General features: G+C 43.6%; 1 protein-coding gene and 1 non-coding gene across 2 annotated transcripts; one reads left to right on the top strand and one right to left on the bottom strand.

Annotated features, from left to right (window-relative positions):
- Positions 1 to 20733: 20733 nt before the first annotated feature.
- On the bottom strand, positions 20734 to 21939 carry LOC133818823 (uncharacterized). Its single transcript, XM_062251899.1, has one exon. The coding sequence runs from the start codon at positions 21937 to 21939 to the stop codon at positions 20734 to 20736; it is 1206 nt and encodes a 401-aa protein (XP_062107883.1).
- Positions 21940 to 22297: 358 nt separating this feature from the next.
- On the top strand, positions 22298 to 22404 carry LOC133813588 (small nucleolar RNA R71). Its single transcript, XR_009884598.1, has one exon. It is a non-coding gene; the product is annotated as a small nucleolar RNA R71 (small nucleolar RNA).
- The last annotated feature ends 2813 nt before the right edge of the window (positions 22405 to 25217 follow it).

The following is a 25217-nucleotide window of genomic DNA, read 5'->3' as shown; positions in this document are numbered from 1 at the left end:
TTTGAGGCGGAGAGGATCATCTCAAAGATTACCGACCAGACGAAGGTCAACAAAATATTCCTCTCCCACAACATCGGGCTGGGGAGAGCATCAGTGATTGCCCGACCTCCCGCAGAGGGCGAGCGGAGCTGCGTACCGCTTGACGAGGCATTCTCAGCCTGGAGCGACGAGCATTTCAAGGCGGGGGCCTTCCTCCCGTTGGATCAGTATTTTGCTGACTTCCTCAATTACGTGAAGTTGGCCCCATTCCAGCTCCCCCCCAACTTTTATCGGCTGTTGGCGGGGTTAAGATATTTATTCTTGAAACAGGAGTGGGAGGTCCCCACTCCTGCAGATATTTTGTACTTTTTCTGCCTCAAGGCCAGCCCGGAGCAGCGGGGGCGAGGCGACGGGTTTTATTACTTAACCTGGTTCCCCAACACGGCTGTGGTCATCAAGCTGCCCAGCCACCCCAATGACTTCAAAGATCAATTCTTTATGTCGATGGGGTTCCGAAACTGCAAGCTCCACTACTTCAATCATCCTCGTAAGTGCTTTTCATCCTTAGCTCGTAAGTTAAGTACCATTTAGCTCCTCCTATATCCCTCTCTGACTTAGATTTATTCTGCTGCTATCTTCGCGAGGACAGAGAAATCTGTGACCCTCAGGGCCCAGTACGAGACACTGGCGGGCTTGCCCCCCAGTGAAAAGGATTACCGCGTGCTCGTGACAGACGAGACGATGGTGGCCTGCAAGCTGATCTTCCCAAATCAGACTCTGAACCTAAGGAGGCCCCGGGCGCTTCCCCCAGCCCTCGATACCAGACCTACCATCGTGGAGGAGGTTGCGGGGGATGAAGATGAGGAGGATGAGGTTCCCCTCGTGAGGAACAGGAAGCGGGCGCTGGAGGTCGCCCAGAGAACGGACGAGGAGAGGATCCGGTCCGGAGCAGCCACGGGTCCTTCTAGCCAAGGTAACCCTTACATGTTTAGGAATTTATATAGGACCATTGCCAACCCCCGGCTAGCTAGGTTCAATCCCAGACAGCTCGTCCAACGTCACCGAAGTGATCCGGACCTGGATACAACCCTGCTTCACTGTGTCAACCAGCTCGTGCTGGATTACCAAGATAGCCAACCTAGGGGTACCGTAGTCGTAGATAACACCCTAGCCTTTATGTCGATCCTATTTGAGGAGTATGGAACCAATCTTCGATCATGGCCATCACTCCGGAGGGGTGTCGTAGCTCCAGGACTTAGGCAATATGTAGAAGAATCTAGCCCGGAACCAGAGTCGGATCCAGAACTTGCGCCAGCTCGGGAAAAAATTGACCTAGATTCTCCCGCAGGAGCTCCGAGGCCGATGGTCGTAACCATAGGTTCTTCTTCTAATTCGGGGGGTAGGATCCCTTTTAGTATATATATGTACTTGAATCTCTCTTTGCTTTTGTTTTTGAATGGCTGTTAACTTGTGTACTAACCATATCTTTGTTTTGATAGAAGAGATGTCTCAGCCCAACGGGAGTCTGCGAGCTGCGTTCGCCGGGGGGAACCCATCAGCCGGGGCCTCTGGGCCAAAAATGAAGAAGCTCCGGACATCGAAAAAAGCCGCCGGAACCCCAACTAAATCTTCTGCAAAGGAGAAAGAGCAGCCCCCAACCGCCCAGGTCGCGGGAACTGTTCCTCCTGCCGCAGGGGGGAGCAGCATGCCCCCACCCCCTCCGCGAGCTCCGACCTTCGTCCGGGACGCAGGGGCGGAGCTCGGGGCTTCGGCGATTGTACCTTCCAAGATGCGCATCCCAGTTGATCCTCAGGACCTGGAGAAGATTCCAGAGGCCTTCCGGGGGACGGTGTATGAGTCGGCGAACTACGCCGTCAGCCACATATACAAGTTCAACAAGAAGGAGGTCAAGGCCATCGAAACCAGGAGCCCGGTGGGCGTGCTGGAGTCTTCACTGGGCATGGCCCTAACAGTAAGCTAACCTCTATCTTTTATGGTTTTTGATTATTACACCTTGCCCTGTTTTTTCTAAGGCAATTGCCTCTCCACTTTCAAAGAGCGTCATTGCCCTTCATCGGAGCATAGCCAGGACCAAGGCTCAGCTCGAGGAAATGAGGAGCGAGCACCAGGCAGTTGTGGCCACCCACCAGACTTCTCTGCAGACGTCTAAGGATGCCTTGGCAGCCTCGCAGGCCGAGCTAAAAAAGACTCGCCCCAAGCTTCAAGAGCTCGAGACCGCCCTCGCCACTGCGCGGGCAGACCTAGATACCGCGAAGGCCGAGGCCAAGGACGCCCTGGCGGCCGAGCGAGCAACTTCAGACGCCGCCATGGAAGACATGTTCTACCATTGTTGGGCCTATACCCAGGACGCCGACTTCTCCTTCCTGGCAGCGGCCGTCTGGGAGCCCTTCCTGGAGAAGTTCAAAGCTCGCCTCGATAAAGAAGCACCCTCCGAGGCCGGGGAAGGCTCCGGCACAGCTGAGCAGGGCGAGACGGCGACCTCCAAGGGGCCAACTGGCAGAGCTTAGGGCCTTCCTCTCTCGTGCCCTTTCCTTGAATATTTTTAAATTTTTCTGTGTAACTTTTGCATGAGGTGCTTACACCTCGAGACAATTTATTATCAATTTTATTTTTAATTGATTTACTGCCCTTTGCCTCTATACATTTTAGTTACTATTTTGAAAAACTTAGTTCGCGTTAATCTTTATCAATATCCCGAGCTCTTTATGAAGAACAACGATCAATAGATTTAAATTAACTTCTAAGTTTTATGACCTGGTTATATCCATGAACTTAATTTGAAAACTTAGTTCGTATCAATTTTTATCAATATCTCGAGCTCTTTAGGAAAAACAACGATCAATAGATTTAAATCAACTTTTAAGTTTTATGACCTGGTTATATCCAGGAACTTAATTTGAAAACTTAGTTCGCGTCAATTTTTATCAATATCTCGAGCTCTTTAGGAAGAACAACGATCAATAGATTTAAATCAACTTCTAAGTTTTATAACTTGGTTATATCCAGGAACTTAATTTGAAAACTTAGTTCGTGTCAATTTTTATCAATATCTCGAGCTCTTTAGGAAGAACAACGATCAATAGATTTAAATCAACTTCTAAGTTTTATGACCTGGTTAAATCCAAGATAGGACTTAGTTCGCGTTAATCCTTACCAATATCTCGCGTTTTTTAAGAAAAACAACGATCAATCGATATGAATCAACTTCTAAGTCATAAGGTGACCTGGTTATATCCAGGTACCATATGCCCCCCAAGTAACTAGGAAAGGGTCTTTCGTGGTTACTTTAGATTACACTTGAAAACAGGTACAAATATAAACAAAAAGTTGATTCTCATTGCTTAATACATAAAAAATGGCATTTTAGGCCTTACAAGTTAATCATTGATAATATCTCTTCAAATGGATGGCATTCCAAGTCCGTGGGACTGCCCCTCCATCTAACTGAGCTAATTTATAAGTTCCCTCCTTAATGACCTCAATGACTTGATATGGCCCTTCCCAGTTCGGTCCCAAGACTCCATCTTTGGGATCCTTACTGGCCAAGAAAACTCTTCTGAGGACCAGGTCGCCAACGTTAAAGGCGCGATTCTTGACTTTTGAGTTGAAATAGTGAGTGATCTTCTGCTAACAATGGGCGAGCTGGAGTTGCGAATCTTCTCGTCTTTCGTCAACCAAGTCAAGGGAAGCGTACAGTAGCTCGTGGTTGCGGTCCTGGTCATATGATTGGACCCTATGCGAAAGTACCTTAATCTCCACGGGGAGGACTGCCTCACTCCCAAAGGTCAGGGAAAAAGGAGTATGACCCGTAGGAGTCCGATGCGAGGTCTGGTATGCCCATAGGACCTAGGGGAGCTGTTCTGGCCAGACCCCCTTTACTTCATCTAGTCTTTTCTTGAGGCTCGCCTTGAGAGTCTTGTTGACAGCCTCAACCTGGCCGTTCGCCTGAGGACAGGCCACGGATGAGAAACTTTTCACAATTCCGTACCTTTCACAAAATTTGGTAAACAGGTCACTGTCGAACTAAGTCCCATTGTTGGAAACGATCTTCTTGGGCAGCCCGAATCGGCAGATAATGCTCTTAACCACGAAGTCGAGGAATTTTATGGAAGTTATCATTGCCAGAGGTTCAGCCTCAGCCCACTTCGTAAAGTAGTCGATGGCCACCACGGCGTAACGGACCCCGCCTTTTCCAGTAGGGAGGGCGCCAACCAAGTCGATCCCCCAAACTGCAAATGACCATGGGGAAGAGATCATCTTCAGCTCGACTGGGGGAGCTCGGGCAACTGTGACGAATCGCTGGCATTTGTCGCACTTCTTCACGTATGAGATTGAGTCTTTGGACAGAGTTGGCCAGTAATAACCTTGCCTCAGGACCTTTAAGGCCAAGCTTTGCCCCCTAGTGTGATCTCCGCAAAAACCCTCATGCACTTCCTGCAGGATGACCTTTACTTCGTCTGGAAGAACACATCGTAGGAGAGGTAGGGAGTGCCCACGTCTGTATAACACCCCATCTACTATAGTGTACCTGGGAGCTTGATACAGAACTCGCCGCGCATCATTACGCCCTTTAGGTAGCTTTCCCTCGACGAGATACTCAAGGATGGGGGTCATCCAGGTCGGCCTGGCGTCGATCATCTCGACCTCCGTCCTGACTTCTTCTATACTTGGTTTCTCCAAGAATTCTACTGGCACTAACCCCTAGGTCTCCGTTTCCCCGGAGGTGGCGAGCTTGGCGAGAGCGTCCGCGTTGGCATTCTGTTCCCGAGGTATCTGCTCGATCGGGCCTCGCCCGAATGCGAACAACTCAACTTTTACCTTTGCTAGGTAGGCAGCCATCTTGGGTCCCCATGCTTGATATTCTCCCAGAACCTGGTTTACCACGAGCTGGGAGCCACTGAAGCACTGGACGGAGCTCGCCTTCAGCTCCTGGGCTATCCTCATCCCGGCCAGCAAAGCTTCGTACTCGACCTCGTTGTTGGAGGCCTTGAATCCGAACCTCAACGCCGAGTGGAATCTATGTCCCTCGGGGGATATCAAAATGATTCCAGCTCCGGAGCCGTTCTCGTTGGATGAACCATCCACGAAAATCCTCCACGATGCCTGGGCCGAGGCGACCTGGGGTGAGTCTTCTGCAGGATCCTCCCGGAATCCTGTGCACTCGGCTACAAAATCGGCCAGGGCCTGACTCTTTATAGCTGTTCGCGGGGTGTACAGAATCTCGAACTGGCTGAGTTTGATTGCCCACTTTAACAAGCGTCCCGATGCTTCAGATTTTTGCAAAACCTGCCTTAAAGGCTGATCGGTCATGACGTGTATGGAGTGGGACTGGAAGTACGACCTGAGCTTTCGCGAGGCTGTGATTAGGCAGAACGCCAATTTCTCCATCAACGGGTACCGGGATTCAGCTCCGAGAAGTCTCTTGCTGATGTAGTAGACTGGCTTCTGAATCCGATCTTCTTCCCGGACCAATACAGCACTGGCTGCATCCTCTGTGACAGCCAGGTAGAGAAAAAGAGGCTCTTCTACTTTTGGTTTGGACAGTACGGGTGGCTCGGCCAGATGTGCCTTCAGGTTGAGGAAAGCGCTTTCGCACTCTTCTATCCACTCGAACTTCTTATTTCCTCGGAGCAGGTTGTAGAACGGTAAACACTTATCGGTGGACTTGGAAATAAACCAATTGAGGGCTGCCACTCTTACTGTCAGGCCTTGGACATCTTTGCGTGACCTGGGTGAGGGAAGCTCGAGCACTGACCTGATCTTGTCGGGGTTTTCCTCGATTCCTCGGGTATTGACAATGAAACCCAGGAATTTTCCCGATGCGACTCCAAAAGTGCATTTCTATGGATTTAGCCTCATGCCATACTCCCGTAGTATCTTGAAGCATTCCTCCAGGTCAGAAACATGGTTATCGACAGTCTTTGACTTGACTAGCATGTCATCAATGTACACTTCCATGTTTTTTCCGATCTGGTCTGCGAACATTCTATTCACCAACCTTTGATACGTAGCTCCAGCGTTCTTCAACCCAAAGGGCATAACCTTGTAACAATAAACGTTAGTCGGGGTCATGAAACTGGTGTGCTCCTGGTCCGTCGGATTCATGGAAATCTGATTGTAGCCTGAGTACGCGTCCATAAAGGACATGAGCTCGTGCCCCGCCATGGCATCCACCAACTGGTCAATCCTTGGCAATGGAAAACAATCCTTGGGGCATGCTTTATTCAGGTCGGAGAAGTCGATGCAGGTCTGCCATTTCTCGTTGGGCTTTGGGACCAGCACGGGGTTGGCGACCCAGATTGGAAACTTGGCTTCACGGATAAAGCCGCATTTTTTGAGCCGGGCTACCTCTTCCTCTAAGGCTTCAGCCCGGGTTGTTCTTAGGCGTCTCTGCTTCTGGGACTTCGCAGGAACGCTTTTATCCAGATGATGTGTGTGCATGATGACACTCAGGTTGATTCCCACCATGTCCTCGTGTGACCACACAAACACATCCAGGTTACCCCGCAGAAACTTAGTCAGCTCTGCCTTCCTCTTGCTATAGAGGTTTTTTCTGAGCTTGACCTTCCGTGAAGGGTTCTGCGGATCGATGTTCACTTCCTCGAGCTCCTCAATAGCCTGGAGCTCGGATCTGTCCTCGGCTATTCGGGGGTCAATATCCTCACTTAAGATGATATTTTCCCCTTCGGCGCTTTGAGGTTTTTCAATCTCAGGATCAGCTAAAGGTTCCTGAGATTCCTCTTCACCACCTTGGATGGCCATTGCCAGCTGCCCGGGTTTAGATTTTCCCTTTATGGAAATGCTATAGCATTCCTTGGCAGTGAGCTAATCGCCATGGACCATGCATATTCCCATGGAAGTGGGGAATTTCATCGCGAGGTGGCGAATGGAAGTGACGGCCTCAAAAGCTATGAGCGTAGGTCGTCCCAAAATTGCATTGTATGCAGCAGAGCAGTCGATGACCACGAACTCGAGGAGTTTTGAGACTGTCCGAGGTCCTTCTCCCAGGGTGATCACCAGCTTGATCGTCCCTATGGCCACCAATCCTTCCCTTGAAAAACCATACAGCATCATGGAGGTCGCCTTCAGCTCGGCGACAGTCAAACCCATATTCTCTAATGTGGACCAGAATAGGAGGTTCACCGAGCTCCCATTGTCGATCAGCACCCTCCTAACCCTCCGATTAGCGAGCTGAACTGCTACGACCAGAGGGTCATTGTGCGGGAATTGGACATGGCCCGCATCATCTTCTGTAAAAATGATTGGTTGCTTCTCCAATCACTGTTGCTTTGGCAGGCGCTGCTCCGGGACGAACTCTACTACATTGTGCGCCTTAAGTTCGTTAACGTACCTCTTCTGGGCACCCCTGCTCGTGCCAGCCATATGTGGACCTCCAGAGATGGTCGATATCTCCCCTCCTATTACGGGAGGAGGGACGTCCTGATCTACCCGAGACCCGGGCTGACTGACCGAGACTTCTGGAGCAGGTCGACTTGCTGGAACCCTGTTTCGCGCATACTGAGCCAAGGGGCTGGCTCGGATGAGAGTCTCGATCTCATCTTTCAAATGCCTACAATCATCAGTATTGTGGCCAACATCATTGTGAAAATGACAAAACTTGGAGGTGTCTCTCTTCCCCTTTTGGTGCTTCAACGGCTTCGGCCTCTTCCAGGGGAGGCAAGTAGAGTTAGCTAGGAAGATATTCTCCCTAGACTGGGTGAGCTCTGTATAAGTCGCGTAGACGAGCTTGAACTTGTCTACGGACTTATTCTTCTTTGGGCCGTGCTGGCTGTTTTCGCAATTCCCCTTTCTTTTGCCTCCACCGAGCTGGTTGTTCTGCGTGACGTTTTGGGTCGCTGTCACAACCTCCGTCCCCACTCCAGCGGGCTGATCAGGGACCTGGCTGGTTCCTGCAGCTGAGGCTTCGGCTTCCTCCAAGTTGATCCATTCCTGGGCCCTGTTGAGGAATTCGTTAACCGAGCTGACTCCCTTTCTTTGTATATCTTTCCAGAGTTCCCCTCCGACGAGGATTCTAGTTCTCATGGCCATGAACTTGGAGCTATCATCCGCGTCTCTGGCCCGAGCAGCGATGTTCGCAAATCTGCTCAGGTAGGCCTTCAGATTTTCGCCGGGTTGCTGCCTCACGTTAGCCAGAGAGTCGGTCTGAACGCGGGCATCCTGGGAGGCTCGGAATGCCCTTTTGAAATCAGCCGAGAAAGTTTTCCAGGAGCTGATTGATTGTCTCTTGCCTTGCTTGAACCACTACCGGGCTGGTCCAGTCAGTGTGGAAGGGAATATCAAACATCTCAGCTCGGGGCCAATGTTGTGGGCCATCATCAGGGTGTTGAACATCCCCAGATGATCCAAAGGATCTTCGTCTCCATTGAACTTAGACAGGTGCGGCATACGGAAACCAGGTGGGTAAGCCGTCGCTGCTATGCTGGGGGTGAAGAGCTCCATCTCGTCCCTTGAATCATATTCATCTTTTTCTTTCTCTGATAGGAGCTTCCTCGTCAGCTCCTCCATCTGGGCCAGGCGCTCGAGGGTTTGGTCCTGATGTCCTTGGTTAATCCGGGGCTGTTCAACAGCTCCAGATCCATTGTACATATTTGGTGGGTTATTGCCCCTCCTATCTTGAGATAGGTTATTTGGGGCATTCCCGCCGTTACGTACTTCGGACAAGGCCCCCCTGAGCGAGCATGGCTGTCTCCTCCTGCTGGCTCCCCTCTATGAGAGTTAAGGCGATCTCGCAGGTCGCCCCCTTGGGTGGCTTGTGGACTTTGTGCCGAACTTAGACACTAACACAGGTCTCCACCAGAGAGGTCGCTCCGGCAACTGCCGGTCCAGTAGCTCCTGTTAGATAGGCTCGGAGTCTGCCTTTGGTGGTGAGGATCTGGGCATTCCCTCAGCGCCCTGCTACGTCGGGAAGGTCCGGCTGATGGGGGGCCTCTCTTGCTACTTCCATAGGCCGAAATATCTTGAACGGGCCGAGGAGGAGATGGATATCTGATCGAAGATGGAGGATGCCTGACCGGAGAGGCGATCCTGGTTCCATCAGGACGGATGAGGTTAGGTGGGGGCCTCTCGGCCCTGTCAACCTGCGGGTCCCGCGCCTGGCGATCTGGACGAGGCGTAGGACGGCTGTTGGGGACGGGCTGACGCTGCGAGCCCTCCCCGGACCTCCTTCTGGAATTTCTTCGAGCTGCCCTGGGCACGCTCGAGGCTGGTTGGGAGCTAGGAGTTGAAGTTCTGACCGAACGGATGTATTGCTGTTGTTCGGCTCTAGGCATTTCTCCGAAGTTTGCTTCTCGACGGTGCGACGAGGGAGTGGAGTTGGCTATCGGAAGTTTGTCTGAGCAGCTATGCCTGGACCGATTACCCCGGCGAGACTTAGGAGCCTCGCCTTGCCTCTCTCCGACGTTAGCGTTGGTTGTGAGAGGGGGTAGTCGGGCCAGCACATCCTTGATCTGCTGATTAGCTATTGCGAGCTGGCTCCTCAGCTGAGCATTCTCCATCTCCACCACAGTGTAGTAACATGGGTTCAGATTAGGTGGTCGGGGCGCCGAACTTCCAGTGTCGTCTTGGCCCGCCGGCTGCTTGCCAGGCCGCTGTTGGACTTCAGGAATTTGTTCACCAGGGATGGCAGTATGATGAGCCTCCTGCCCATCATGCTATTCCGTCTCGTTACCGTGTCTAGATCGAGTAGTCACCATAGTTGGATGTTTGCGACAGCACTAATCGAACTTGCTCTCAACAAAAGCACCAAACTGTTGACGTGGTTCTTCGCCAACAGGTAATTAAGAAAAGAAGAGAAAGGGATTAGTGCTTAGGTTGAACCGAAATAGATAAATGATCTTAGAAAATGAAATGGTGACTCGAAATGCGTTTTTTAAGTGGTTTAAAGGTTGAAATCCTTCTACTCCACTAGTCAGTATTATTGCTATATACTGGGTATTTGATTACAAGGTATTTCTTACAATATAGAATCCAACCTCTATTAACTCCCAAGGTCTCCATATTTATAGGAGAGGGCACCTGAGAGTTGGTAAGAAGGTCATCCCGTGACCTTCTTACCTATCATGTCAACTCTGTGACATTCAAGATTAATTCCTAAACCTGACACATGAGTGTGGTCAAATCAATAGGTAAGGGGATAATGGGCCGCACGGCCCAAACCAGTCGTGGATGTCTGAATACGCACGTTCCTGCCGCGTGTCCGAGAAGTCAGGGGTATATCAGACACGTGATGTCTGATATATGCACGTTTATCTTGCGTGATTGACTTTATAAAAGGTCACAGCCTCCAACTCCAGCTCGTACAACGAGCTGGATGCTTCCCTCGACCTGCGGCCTTCAGAGTCCAGACTCAGTCCTTAAGCAATTTTGGCGAACCCTTAGGTTACCTCGAGCTAAGGAGGCAGGACCTTACGATGGCAGCTCCGATCTTGGGGATGTCCACATGGTAGTCATGATTAGGCCGTATCTCAGCTCGTTAATCAGTCAGTGGGAAAATCAAGGCGTACATATATTATAAACATATTTCGTTATATATAAAACGTGTTTTATTAAAACTTTATATATAATTATAATTATATTTAAATAATAATTAATTAATTAATTAAATCATTTATTCAAATTAACTAATTATAATTTGATTTTTGATTTAATATTATTTATCAATTTGACACCAATTTATCATACTTAATAAATTTGCCCAAAATTCACTTTTCTTCTCTAAATTCCTCATCTTAGTAAAATTGTCCAAAATTGACACAAACCAATTTTGACAATCCTAATTGATAATTAAATCAATTAATCGGGACTATCTAGATGATTTAATCAAAGGCATTGTACGGACCATGGACCCATGAATTCAAACTCCAATAAGTTACCGTAAAATTATTATCATATAATTTCACTACCTTATTAATTTTTCGTGACTCCACTAAAGACTCGGAATTGCACTCTTAAACTCTAGAACGCTCTACACTTAAAAGTAAATATGTTATCTATTATTACAACCATAATTCGTCATTCAATCCTCTATTGATGATCTACAACTGAGTCGGGTACAAATTAATGTTTTACCCCTCATTGTATTTTATCCTTAAATACCACTAAGTTCCTTGTAAATGATATTTTCGCGAACTTTAATCACAGAAATGAGTACTCAATCATTTAACGCGTTGAACGAAGCTATAAGGTCATCATCATTTCCCTTCTTGTTAGAAGCTATAGATGTTAATATCTATGATTAACACTCCCACTCAATTATACTACCAAGTCCCCAAGATGTAAGTATGGACTAGTCCATAGGGTAAGCTAGTAACGAACAAATCAAAAGACTTGAATAATACAATCAATTAGAATACTAACCACTCAGAATTGAAATTGAATTGACATGTGGTCAACTTTATGATATGACTGTATTAGATAATAACGATACATTTACTTATCTATCTAAAGTCAATATTAGTCCAGTCCGATGTAACAAATACATCCGATCTTATCTACTTTGCTAATATTCTGGAAAAATTATAACACTACAATGTGTAAGTAGATCATATAGTAGATTGGCAAGTCAGTGTAAATCATATGCACTAACTAATCTTATGACTAATTTATTTTGAACATATAATCATATTTATATTCCACTGTGATTACGTCTCTATAAATATGATTAGTTATATGCTCGGGATTCAATAAAAGTTTATATTAAACAAATAATCATGAAAATAAAACATGTGAGAAAAGTGAATGACCAAGTCAAAAATGATTTCTATTCTTTTATTGATAATAAAATGAGATTACAAAGAAATTGGGTTTTAATTAGGGCATAAAACCCCAACACGGACACCTTCCTGAGCCCTTTGAGAGCCACTTCCCTTGGCACTAAGCACCAGAGGGACCAGCGGGAGATCCTGCTAGGCCTGTGGGGCCTCTAGAGCTGGAGGATCCACAAGGAGTCCTCGCGTGGCCAGTGTGGCTCGAATGGCGTTAAGGTTTGCCATTATAGTGGCCATGTTCGTTCGCTGCGTTTCCAACTCTGCCTGTTGTGTTGCCACCTGGTTTCGAAGGTCAATTACTTTCGAATCCTAAGGACGCACAGTGCTAGAAACATCGTCCTCCGAGATGCAATCATCATCAGTCGTGAAATCACCTTCTAGTTCGTTTCCCTCGTATTCATTGTCAAGATAGTACTCATCTTCGTCTGGTATGTCATTTTCTTCCTCTGCTAGTAGATCTGCGATGGAGGGAAGGTCATCTGGCCTCTCATGACACAGAGGCACATCAAGATTCACTCAAGACTGGTTTCGCATATCCACCATGGTCGAGGTTCTTTTCTAGCTTTCTACAGCTTTCTATGAAAGCACCAAAATGTTGACTCCAATTTTTGTCAACAAAACAAAATGAGAAAAAGAGATAGTAAAAAGAAATGAATCACACCACAGAATTTTACGTGGTTCGGCCGCGAGACCTAATCCACGAGTTACTTGTATAAGAGGGAGCTTGCCAGAATCATAGGCTCTTTAGGGTTTACAACTTGGGCAGAGGATAGTCTTGCTCCAAGGTAAAATAAGAGTCCAAAAACTAGGGTTTCAAATCCTTTCAAATGACCCCCTCATGCTCTATTTATAGGTGGCGTGAGAGGAGCTAAAGGGGTTGTCCCCCTTTAAAACGTTTACATTATATTCCCCTATTCTTTGAGGATTATTCATTACATAATAGGTTTATTACACATGTCGCCTGCCCATAGGCCTATCTAGGCGATTTCCTAGCCTATAAAGTAGGCAGTCCCCAAATCCTAATTGAAAAGGCGTTTGGGACCACTCTTTAGAAATGTGGTCCCCCGAATCTTCGATAATCTCACGAGACCGTTAAGGGACTTTCTCGAGCTCTTTTAGGAGCCACATGTTGCGATATTTTATTACACGCAAGTGCACATATCATACAAGTAGTAACTCACACAGGTGAGGTCGAACCCAAGGGAATTGCAGCTAAGTACTAACCAAATTGGATTTATATTTCTATTTGGCAACAATAAAATTTGGTTTTAAAATAATAATGCAGAAAACACAACAAGCAAAACAACAAATAAAAAGGGTTTAACAATGGATGTGAAATTAGGGATATGATTTCAATTGCTTTGATTACCCAATTGTTAATGCTAGTCAACTATTCTTCTTCCTCCAATGAGATGACAGATTATAAAATCACCTAAACTCTTTTCAGATCATGAAGGTACTAAATTGCATGTCAACTACTGCATCTCTGAGATAGTACAACAAACAATTCGCATTAAGCAATAATCTAAAAGTCACATAAGCTATGCGAATACTTTCGTTTCACATCAAAACCTATGTTCATTCATTTAGAGCCTTCCTAATATTCACTTTTCAGATTTCATATTAGGATCATGAATCATGCTTAAGGTGATCAATCTCAAACATGTATTAAGCACAAAGATGAACAAATCACATAAACAAGGAAGAAAGAACAATCAAATAGCATTAAACCATGGAATAATCTCAGTCAATATCCATCAAATCCCTGAATAGGAGTTTAGCTCATAATCTCAGTATTCATATCCATAATCAAACTAAACATAACAATAACATAGGAAATTAAAGAAAAGAAAATGAAACTAGATTGGGAATTGTCACAGATCGCCCACGCTCGTTCCACGCTTCTTCTTCTTCTTCTTCTTTTTCGACCTTCTTTCTGTCTCCCTTTCAAAAATCGCAATCCCCAATTAAAAATGAAGACCTCATTCTATATTTTTCCCAAAATGAAAAAATTTCCCTTAAAATTCCGAGGCATACGGACGTCAGCGCCGCGGCTCTACTCGGAAATTGCGAAATCTCGGGTTTCTGGAAAAGGGCTCGCCACGGCTCTAATACGCATTAACACCGCGGCGCTAATTCTGGCGCCGCAGCCCTAATACAATTTCAGAAAAAACTTGAATAACCCTCTTGTTTAGCATATTTTCTCCACAATCCACTCCAAATGCCCAAAACATATGCTTAACCTGAAATCAAGCAAAAACAAGCATAAATCCGCTCCAAAAACACAAAAACCATTATAAAGACACTTAAAAAGGGAGGCTAAAATTAGCCTAAAAAACTCCCCCAAACTTGCTTCTTACTCGTCCTCGAGTAAGGAAACGACACATTAAACAAAAACAAACAGACATGACAAGTTAAGCCTCCAGTTTTCTTTAAATTACGCCGTCATCACTCACAAAACTTCAACTGTTGATCAACCAGAATTTCAATTCAAAAACTCCAACAATTAATCTGAATGCCTCAATTGGAAATTAGATTATACCTTGCAAATAACAAATGAATAACTAGATAACACCATACATGCCCCACTCATTCCAACAATCCACTAACCAAAATTCAATACGCTTGCACACTTGCTTTCTCCACTAATGTCAACAACACATGTTATGGAATCAAAAGGACTTCAAAGGTTCATAACATTTTGGCTTAGGTAAAGGTAGATAAAAAGACATTTAGGCTTCATTATACCATAAGCACATCAAAAACCAATCAAACAACCCACATTGCATTCAATTACCATCCCCTAATTCACCCACTTTCCATCGATTGAGAACTCATAATCAATGCTCCAACATCACTTTATTTAATTATTCATCACCTTTTTATTTATTTATTTATTTAGAGAAAAATATCAAAATTTAGTGATGTTGCAAGTACTTTTACATTTTACACTTGTCTCAATCGAAAAATTACATCGTTCATCCACTCACACCAATACTTTTTTTTTTTTTACCCAATTACAATTTGTTCCCCCAAATTTATTTCTAGGCTTATGGCATAATTCGCAGGACAGGGAAAAATAATAATTGGTACATTTTTGGCTTAATGAAGTGGTTATACAATCAATCAAACAAGTTAAGGCACAATTAGGCAAACTAGGGATAATAATGATAAGGGTAAGCTTGAAAGGCCCAAACGTTCCAAAAGATTGCCTAAATCATATTCCAAAACACATGTCATCAAGGATTTCGTCTCAAAAGGCAAGCAATGCAAGTTCTATCCTTTTCATCAATTCATACCTCAAACCCAAGTAAGACATGTATAGCATAATCCACTTATTCACATTTGCAACATATACTAAAATTTCCAAAAGGCATCAAAATTAATCCAAAGAGTGATCAAATCAAGCACACGGTTAAACACAATTTACATTTGACAAATGACAACAACGGCATTTATACGTATCATCGGCTTAACTTTTGACACACACACAACAACGAAGATAATAAAAGTAGACAACAAAATTTTTTACTAAACTAAAACAGAAAAGTAAGTCCCTCCCCCAAACTTTATTTCACATTGTCCCCAATGTGAACATGACAATCGAAAAGAGAGAAACTTACCTAACAACCCCTCAAAATGGGTTGGGTGGCGGTGGTTGATCATAAGGGGTGAAACGCAATGGTAGAGCAAAGTAATTCTCATCTTCTTCATCCAAAGACCACCGAGACACCAAATTATTCAGCTGCTAAATATGGTTCGCATCATAAGCACTCCGCTGCCCCATATACGTCTGCATATGCATGTTTTGCTGAATTAGGTAATTCAACGGAGCATGAGTGTACTGCATAGCAGGATCCATGTGACCACCTAAAACTTCAAGCTCGTCCTCACCATCATTGGTCCTTTGTCAGCGGCGACCTCTCCCTCTCGGAACTTGCGGGGCATCATAGGGATGCGCGGAATGAGGCGATTCACCATGGCCAATCCGACTGGCTTTTGCGGAGGCACCTTCATGTCAGTTAAGTATTGAGGTGCGCCATACGTAACGCAAAGTTCAGTAATGAAATTGCCATGTCCCAACCCGCCAGTAGTGGTACCCTGAATTATATGATTGATACTTTCCCGAATATACCTCCCAATGTTTAGGTTGTACCCTTTTAAAATAGCATATGTCACCTTGAGTCGGTCAATAGGGATGCCAGAAAAATGATTGTTGGGAATCAATCGGGCACTCACAAAATAGCACCAAGCATGAGCCACTTGATTAAGTTCATAGCGATACATACAATTCAGCTCACCATCCTTCAAATGAATTCTTGCTCTAGGAAAACCCAATGTTTTCGCAATGTCAACATAATCTAGATTATTGGCCCCCAGTACCCGCAGCTCTTCTTCTTCCAATGGAAAGTCAGGTACATCATACAACTGATTAAATGCTGCAAGAGTAACTGGTATCTTCTTGCCCCACACCATGACAGCATTATTTTCTCTTTCTGGCCAATTAGCAAGGAATTCATATGTCATCGTGTGATTAGCCTTGCCATTACAGTCAACAAACTGGTCCCACTGTCGTCGAGCAATCTCAGCTCGATTAGGCTCATACAGTGGCTGGTTTTCCAGGGGTTCTGAACTAAATTCCATACCTCTTTCTTCAAGAATAGGTTTCCTTGACAACACCACAAACCGTTCCTGAGCCTCTTTGCTCACAAATCTTGAGGTGTCATAATCCGCCCTTGTGGAGACACGAGGAGGGCGAGACGATGAAGCACCTGAAGCATTTACAAGACCTTTCTTTGGACCCATTGAGTAAAATAACTTTCAAAATACAAACTTGTAGGATCACTAGAATTTTTGGCAGCACCTCCCCTTGTTTTTAGCACTTCCCAAAATCAGAAAATTCCTTCACAAACCACAATTCTCCAATCCAATTTTTTCACAATAGCAACAATATCCAAAATGCACCACTTAATTCATAATAAAACCCAATTAACACTAGATTTTCCAATAACCCAAGGATTCTCATTAAATTGAAAAGATGAGAGGCAAGATCACTTACATTAATGAGAAACCCATTGATAATCCACCATTGTTGACCAAAGCTTGGAGAAATAAAAAAAAATTGAGGAAGAAAATGGGATTTTCGGATTAGGGTAAAGATGAGTGGGCAAAATGGTATTCTTGAGGAAATTAGATGAAAAGAAACAAAGAAAATGATGGGGGAAGTGATTTTTATGGAATGGGGTGAAGAAATTATGAAAAATGAGTGAAATATTGGTGGTTATGGTGGTTGTAGGGTGATTTGGGCGGAGGAGAGGCGGAGAAGATGATGAGAGGCGGATGGGGTATTTTTGGAGGGTCTAAAAAAATGGGGAAATTTTTTAGGTTATAAATGGTGGCCCGAGTTAGCGCCGCGGCGCTAATGTATTTTTCTCACTCCAGGAGCCACGGGGCAGGAACAGGGGCCGCGGCACTAATTCGACTCCAATTTTTTTGTTGTTCTCTTCCAAGCACCTCGCCACGGCGCTAATGCCCCTAAGAGTCGCGACCCTAATTAAAAAACAAATTTTTTTCATCTTTTCACGGTTTTCTCCTTTTTTTTTTTTATTTACACAGAATACAATAAAAATACGAAATAAAAACACTTAAAAATACTAATTGTTCCAAACCAAAGATTAAAATGCAAAAAAAAATACAATTTGGGATGCCTCCCAATGGCACTGTCGTTAACGTCATATAGCCGGACGCTGGTTTCCTCTTTACTGCGGCGCCAAGAGGATGACGGACTTGGCTTGATCAAACTGACCATCCAAGTAGAGCTTTAATCGCTGACCATTTACTTTAAACTTGCCAGTCTTTTCACTTGTTACTTCGACGGAGCCATAAGGAAACACTTGTAATACCATGAAAGGACCAAACCATCTCGATTTTAACTTGCCCGGAAAAGTTTCAATCTTGAATTAAAGAGTAATACCTGCTGACCTGGTTGAAATTCCTTCCTGACAAGGTTCTGGTCATGCCACTTCTTAGTCCTCTCCTTGTAAATCTTGGCGTTCTCATAGGCTTCATTTCTAAACTCCTCCAACTCGTTCAATTGCAAAAGCCTCTTCTCACCAGCTACTACCAAGTCCATGTTCAAGGTCTTCATGGCCCAAAATGCTCTATGCTCAAGTTCCACTGGAAGATGACACGCTTTCCCAAAGACCAACCTATATGGTGACATACCAATAAGTGTTTTGAAAGCTGTTCTGTATGCCCACAAAGCATCATCGAGCTTCTTAGACCAGTCTTTCCTCAAACTTTGTACCGTCTTCTCCAAGATTAACTTAATTTCCCGGTTGGAAATCTCAGCTTGTCCATTACTCTGCGGGTGATAAGGTAATGCTTTTCTATGTCTAACTCCATATTTCGCAAGTAACACTTCAAATTGCTTGTTACAAAAATGACTCCCTTCATCACTGATAATAGCTCTAGGAGTACCAAACCGGTTGAAAATGTACTTTTGGAGAAAAGTAAGAACTGTTTTACTGTCATTAGCATGAGTTGCAGCCGCTTCCACCCACTTAGAAACGTAGTCCACAGCTAGCAAAATAAACAGATTGTTGTATGATGACGGAAAAGGACCCATGAAGTCAATACCCCACACATCAAACAGTTCCACTTCTAAAATACCAATCAAAGGCATCTCATTCCTTCTTGAAATATTACCAGTCCTCTGACAACGATCACATGCCTTGACAAACTTATGAGCATCCTTAAAGAGATTTGGCCAGAAGAAACCACTTTGTAGAACCTTTGCAGCAGTCCTTGTCCCACCAAAGTGACCTCCACACTGCAAACTATGAAAATGATTCAGGATAGAGTACATCTCCTCTTCAGGCACACATCTTCTGATTATCTGATCAGCACAGTGCTTGTAGAGGATTGGCTCTTCCCAATAATAGTGCTTTACCTCGGAAAAGAATTTCTTCAATTGTTGTCTTGTCATGTCAGGAGGTGTGATGTTTGCAGCTAGAAAGTTGACATAATCAGCAAACCATGGGACCATAAAACTTTCCTTTAAAGCAAACAACTGCTCATCAGGGAACTCATCATTTATCTAGACTTCCTTCATATTCTGAATCTCTTCTAACTCCAGTCTTGACAAATGATCTGCTACTAGGTTCTCGGTACCCTTCTTGTCTCTGATTTCTAAATCAAACTCCTGGAGGAGAAGGACCCATCGGATTAGTCTTGGCTTGGCATCCTTCTTGGTCATAAGGTATTTGATCGCCGAATGGTCTTTGTACACAATAACCTTATTCCTGATTAAATATGGCCTGAACTTGTCACAAGTGAAGACTATGGCCAACATCTCCTTTTCAGTAGTAGCATAGTTCAACTGAGCATCATTCAAGGTCCTACTAGCATAGTAGATGGTGTGAAAAACCTTGTCAATTCGTTGACCCAACACGGCCCCGACAGCATAGTCACTTGCATCACACATTAACTCGAACGGAAGCTCCCAATTCGGTGCAATGACTATAGGTGCTAAAATCAATTTTTTCTTAAGAGTTTGAAAAGCCTTCATACACTCCTTTCCAAACTCAAAGGGCACTGCATTAGCAAGAAAATTAGACAATGGCTTGGAGATCTTTGAGAAATCCTTTATAAACCGTCTGTAGAAACCGGCATGACCCAAAAAGGTACGAATCCCTTTTATCGAAACTGGAGGGGGCAAATTCTCAATAGTAGACACCTTGGCTCTGTCTACCTCAATGCCTTCCTGTGAGATCTTGTGTCCCAAAACAATCCCCTCTCTAACCATGAAATGACACTTCTCCCAATTAAGCACCAAATTGGATTCTTCACATCGAATCAATACCAGCTCCAAGTTCCTCAAACAATGGTCAAACGACGAGCCAAACACTGAGAAATCATCCATGAAAATTTCTATACAATTCTCAACCAAGTCAGAAAAAATAGCCATCATACACCGTTGGAAAGTTGCTGGTGCATTACATAGCCCAAATGGCATTCTTTGAAAAGCAAATGTGCCATAAGGACATGTAAATGTCATTTTCTCTTGGTCCTCTGGTGCAATGACTATTTGATGATACCCGGAGTAACCATCCAAAAAACAATAATACTCCTTTCCCGCCAATCTGTCTAACATTTGATCAATGAATGGAAGGGGAAAATGGTCTTTCCTTGTTGCCTTGTTGAGCTTGCGGCAGTCAATGCATATTCTCCAACCAGTAACAGTTCTTGTTGGAATTAACTCGTTCTTTTCATTCTTCACTACCGTCATTCCCCCCTTTTTAGGTACTACCTGAACTGGACTCACCCACTTACTGTCAGAAATTGGGTAAGCCACCCCTGCATCTAACCACTTCACCACTTCCTTTCTCACAATTTCCTTCATTGGCGGATTAAGTCTTCTTTGGGCATCTATGGTTGGTTTGACTCTGTCCTCCATTAAAATCCGGTGCATAACAGTAGAGGGGCTGATCCCCTTGATGTCTGCCAAAGTCCACCCAATGGCCTTCATGTGCTCTCTCAAAATTCTCAACAATTTTTCAGTCTCCACATCAGAAAGTGAAGCTGAAACTATAACCGGAAGTGTCTTGTTTTCCCCCAAAAACTCATACCTCAGATGGTTAGGAAGCACCTTCAGTTCTAACTCCGGGGGCTTCTCAACTAAGGGCAATGACCTTTTTGGCACTGCCCCAAGCTCTTCAAAGTATTTCCTCTTCAATGGCCCATAAGAATTAAGCCATTTTGCGTACTCCATAGCTTCTTTTCCATCTTGATCACTAACCTCATCTTCAACCAAACTCAACTCAAGAGGATCATTTATCAGTTTTCTCTCTTCCACTAAGTTACCCAATACATCAACCGAAAAGCAACTATCACTAGCTTCAGGATAAGTCATGGCCTTGAGCACATTGAATACAACTTCTTCCCCTTACACTCTCAACTTCAACTCACCCTTCTGAACATCTATAAGTGCTTGGCCTGTTGCCAAGAAGGGCCTCCCAAGGATAATGGGAACATTGCTATCCTCTTCCATGTCAAGAACTATGAAATCGGCAAGAAAAATAAGCTTGTCTACTTTGACAAGGACATCTTCAATTACCCCTCTTGGATGTGCCAACGAACGATCAGCTAGTTGCAAAGTTACAGTTGTGGGCTTGGCTTCTCCAAGTTGCAATCTCTTGAAAACTGACAATGGCATCAGGTTGATACTAGCCCCAAAATCACAAAGAGCATTTATTCCCTCAATTCTCCCAATAGTGCACGGTATTGTGAAACTCCCAGGATCTCTCAGTTTAGGAGGGAGCTTCTTTTGCAGTATAGCACTACACTCTTCCGTCAATGCCACAGTTTCAAAGTCCTCCATCTTCCTCTTCTTGGACAAGATGTCCTTCATGAACTTGACATAGCTCGGCATTTGCTCTAAGGCCTCCACAAATGGAATGTTGATGTGCAGTTTCTTGAATACTTCCAGGAATTTAGTAAACTGCTTGTCCATGTTGTTCTTATGGAGCCTTTGGGGGTAGGGAATCTTTATGTGATGCTCAATACTAATTGGTGGCGAAGCTTCTTTTGTTGGTATGCCTTCAGTAGCCTTCTTCTCACTGTGCTTCTTTTCCTCTTGTGCTGGTGCCTGTGCATGTTGATCCTGATCCACTTCTTCAATTGGCTGCTTCTCACTTGGTCCCTCATAATTCTTCCCACTTCTTAACGTGATTACCTTGCAATTCTCTTTCGGATTGACTTTAGTGGTGCTAGGCAAGTTACCTTGGGCAAGATTAGCCATGAGAGTAACCAATTGTCCCATTTGGGTCTCTAGATTTCTAATAGAAGACCGAGTTTCAGCCATGAATTGGTTTAGCACATCTGACTGAGCATTAGAATTTCCACCAAAATTTTGTTGTTGTTGATGATGAGTCGGCGGTTGAGGTTGTTGCTGCGGCCTAAATCTCGGCTGAAAGAACCCCTGTGGCTGTTGTTGGTTTGACTGTTGTTGGTTTGAAGATTGGCCTTGCTGATCATTCTTCCAAGAAAAATTGGGATGATTCCTCCACCCTTGGTTGAAGGAATTGGAATAAGGGTTATTGTTGCTCTGTCGAGGAAAAATCCCAATAGCCTGAGCTTGCTCCATAGGCATGTTGTTTACATTAGCATACTAACACTGTTCATAGGCATGAGGGCCCCCACATACTTCACACAGAGTCTGGGCCTGTTGCACAGGAGCTGTTATTATATTGCCTTGCAATTGCTTAGTCAAGGCCTCAACTTGAGCAGTCAACTTCGAAATTGCATCCACTTCATACATATCAGCCACTTTCCTTGAAGAGCTTCTTTCACTTGGCCACTGCTGATTATTCATGGCCATTTCTTCCAACAAGTCATATGCCTCATTGGCGCTCTTTCTCATAAACGCACCACCAGCTGCTGCATCAATGAGTGTGTGAGTAGTACCACACAACCCATTATAAAAATTATGGACTAGCATCCATTTCTCTATTCCGTGATGCGGGCACTTTCTTATCAATTCTTTGAATCTCTCCCAAGCTTCATAAAGAGACTCATTATCCAACTGAGAAAAATTATTGATCTCTCCTCTCAACTTAGCTGCTTTAGCTGGAGGGGAGAACTTGGAGAGGAACTTCAGCGCTAGATCATTCCATGTATTGATTGAGTTAGGTGGATACCAACCAACTCTTAGCTCGCTCCCTCAGAGAAAATGGGAATAATCTAAGTCTGATAGCATCATCACTAACTCCATTCATCTTAAATGTCTGACAGAGCTCCATGAAGTTAGAGAGATGCATGTTTGGGTCTTCAGTGGGTAGTCCCCCAAACTGAACTGTGGATTGAATCATCTGAAGTATGGCTGGCTTTATCTCAAAATTGTTTGCATCTATGGCAGGTGGTCTTATACAAGACTGGACCCCCGTCATTGTTGGCAACACATAGTCCTGTTGGAAAAACTTATACATGATCTTTATTTATTTTCATGTATATCTAATATTAAACAAATTAATACGAGATAGCCTAAAACATGTTTCTAAAATTGAATTCAAAGAAAAACAAAAATTAGAATACTTACAGTATACGCAGCGGAATTAAAGAGTCATTCCTTCAGTTTCTCTAACTCTTGTATCCTCTCTGTCGCAGAGTATTACTAAGAAACTGAACCGATCTTCTATTTTCTTCACGATCTTCCAATGTATCCTTAGAACCACCTAGACTAGTGTGGGCAATTCTCAACACATGAGATAGATATAGAGAGAAGAAGAGAAAATAACAAAGTGGCTTAGAAAAGGACTTGTGTTTAGAGAGAATATAAAACTATCAGAAAATCTGACTTGTGACTTATCTGTCGTCTCTAAAATCTTCTCTCTAAGCACTCCTTTTATAGACTCAATTAGGCCATTTAATTTAATTAAAAAATCAATAAAATAACAGCCATTTTGAAGCCCTAGGTCGAAAACACTTAGTTCCTTGTAAATGATATTTCAGTAAACTAATTTAATTACTGAAATGAGATCTCTATCATTTAACACCTTGAACCAAACTAAAAGGAAACCATCGTTTCACTTCTTCATCAGAAGCTATAGATGTTCATATCTATGATTAACACTCCCACTCAATTATACTACCGAGTTCCCAAGATGTAAGTATGGGCTAGTCCGTAGGGTAAGCTGGTAACGAACAAGTCAAAGAACTCAAATAATACAATCATTTAGAATACTAACCACTCAGAATTGAGATTGAATTGACCTATGGTCAACTATATGATATGACTAGAATAGATAATAACGGTATGTTTACTTATCTTATCAACTGTCAATATCGGTCCTGTCCGATGTAACAAATACATCCGATCTTATCTACTTTGCTAATGTTCTGGAAAGAACATAACACTGTAATGTGTAAGTAGATCATATCGTAGATTGGCAAGTCAGTGTAAATCCGGTGCACTGACTAATCTTAGGACTAACTTATTTTTGAACATATAATCATATTTATATTCCACTGTGATTACGTCACTATAAATAAGATTAGCTATATGCTCGGGATTTAATAGAAGTTTATATTAAACAAATAATCATGAAAATAAAACATGTGAGCAAAGTGATTGACCAAGTCAAAAAATGATTTCTATTCTTTTATTGATAATAAAATGAGATTACAAAGAATTTGGGTTTTAATTAGGGCATAAAACCCCAACAAGTCCCTCAGGCTTCGGTCGGGTGGATTCTGATCATTAGCCTGATCTTCTACAGCACCCCCATTATTACCGTTGTTGGTCATAACTTCCTCTAGCTCAATCCTTTGTACAACTCTTTCCAGCCTTTTGTTTCTTCTGTTCTGCCGGCAAGTCTTCTCTATCTCAGGATCAACAGGCACTCTTGCAGCTGGTCCTTGACGTCGCATAAACCAATGGTACCTGAGATGAAACAAGAAGAATTGGACACAAACAAGTTAGCAAAAAGTGAAAAGAAAACCAAATTAGAATTTAATCCAATTAACGTAATATCAACTAAACAATTCCCCGGCAACGGCGCCAAAAACTTGTTGCGATATTTTATAGTGTACGTATCATACAAGTAGTAACTCACACAGGTAAGGTCGAACCCAAGGGAATTGCAGCTAAGTACTAACCAAATTGGATTTATATTTCTATTTGGCAACAATAAAATTTGGTTTTAAAATAATAATGCAGAAAACACAACAAGCAAAACAACAAATAAAAAGGGTTTAACAATGGATGTGAAATTAGGGATATGATTTCAATTGCTTTGATTACCCAATTGTTAATACTAGTCAACTATTCTTCTTCCTCCAATGAGATGACAGATTATAAAATCACCTAAACTCTTTTCAGATCATGAAGGTACTAAATTGCATGTCAACTACTGCATCTCTGAGATAGTACAACAAACAATTCGCATTAAGCAATAATCTAAAAGTCACATAAGCTATGCGAATACTTTCGTTTCACATCAAAACCTATGTTCATTCATTTAGAGCATTCCTAATATTCACTTTTCAGATTTCATATTAGGATCATGAATCATGCTTAAGGTGATCAATCTCAAACATGTATTAAGCACAAAGATGAACAAATCACATAAACAAGGAAGAAAGAACAATCAAATAGCATTAAACCATGGAATAATCTCAGTCAATATCCATCAAATCCCTAAATAGGAGTTTAGCTCATAATCTCAGTATTCATATCCATAATCAAACTAAACATAAACAATAACATAGGAAATTAAAGATAAGAAAATGAAACTAGATTGGGAATTGTCACAGATCGCCCACGCTCGTTCCACGCTTCTTCTTCTTCTTCTTCTTTTTCGACCTTCTTTCTGTCTCCCTTTCAAAGATCGCAATCCCCAATTAAAAATGAAGACCTCATTCTATATTTTT

Source organism: Humulus lupulus, chromosome 1 (genome assembly GCF_963169125.1).
Source record: "Humulus lupulus chromosome 1, drHumLupu1.1, whole genome shotgun sequence".
Classification (NCBI taxonomy): domain Eukaryota; kingdom Viridiplantae; phylum Streptophyta; class Magnoliopsida; order Rosales; family Cannabaceae; genus Humulus; species Humulus lupulus.
Note: the sequence above shows the minus strand (reverse complement) of the source record. Positions and strands in the feature narration are given on the sequence as shown.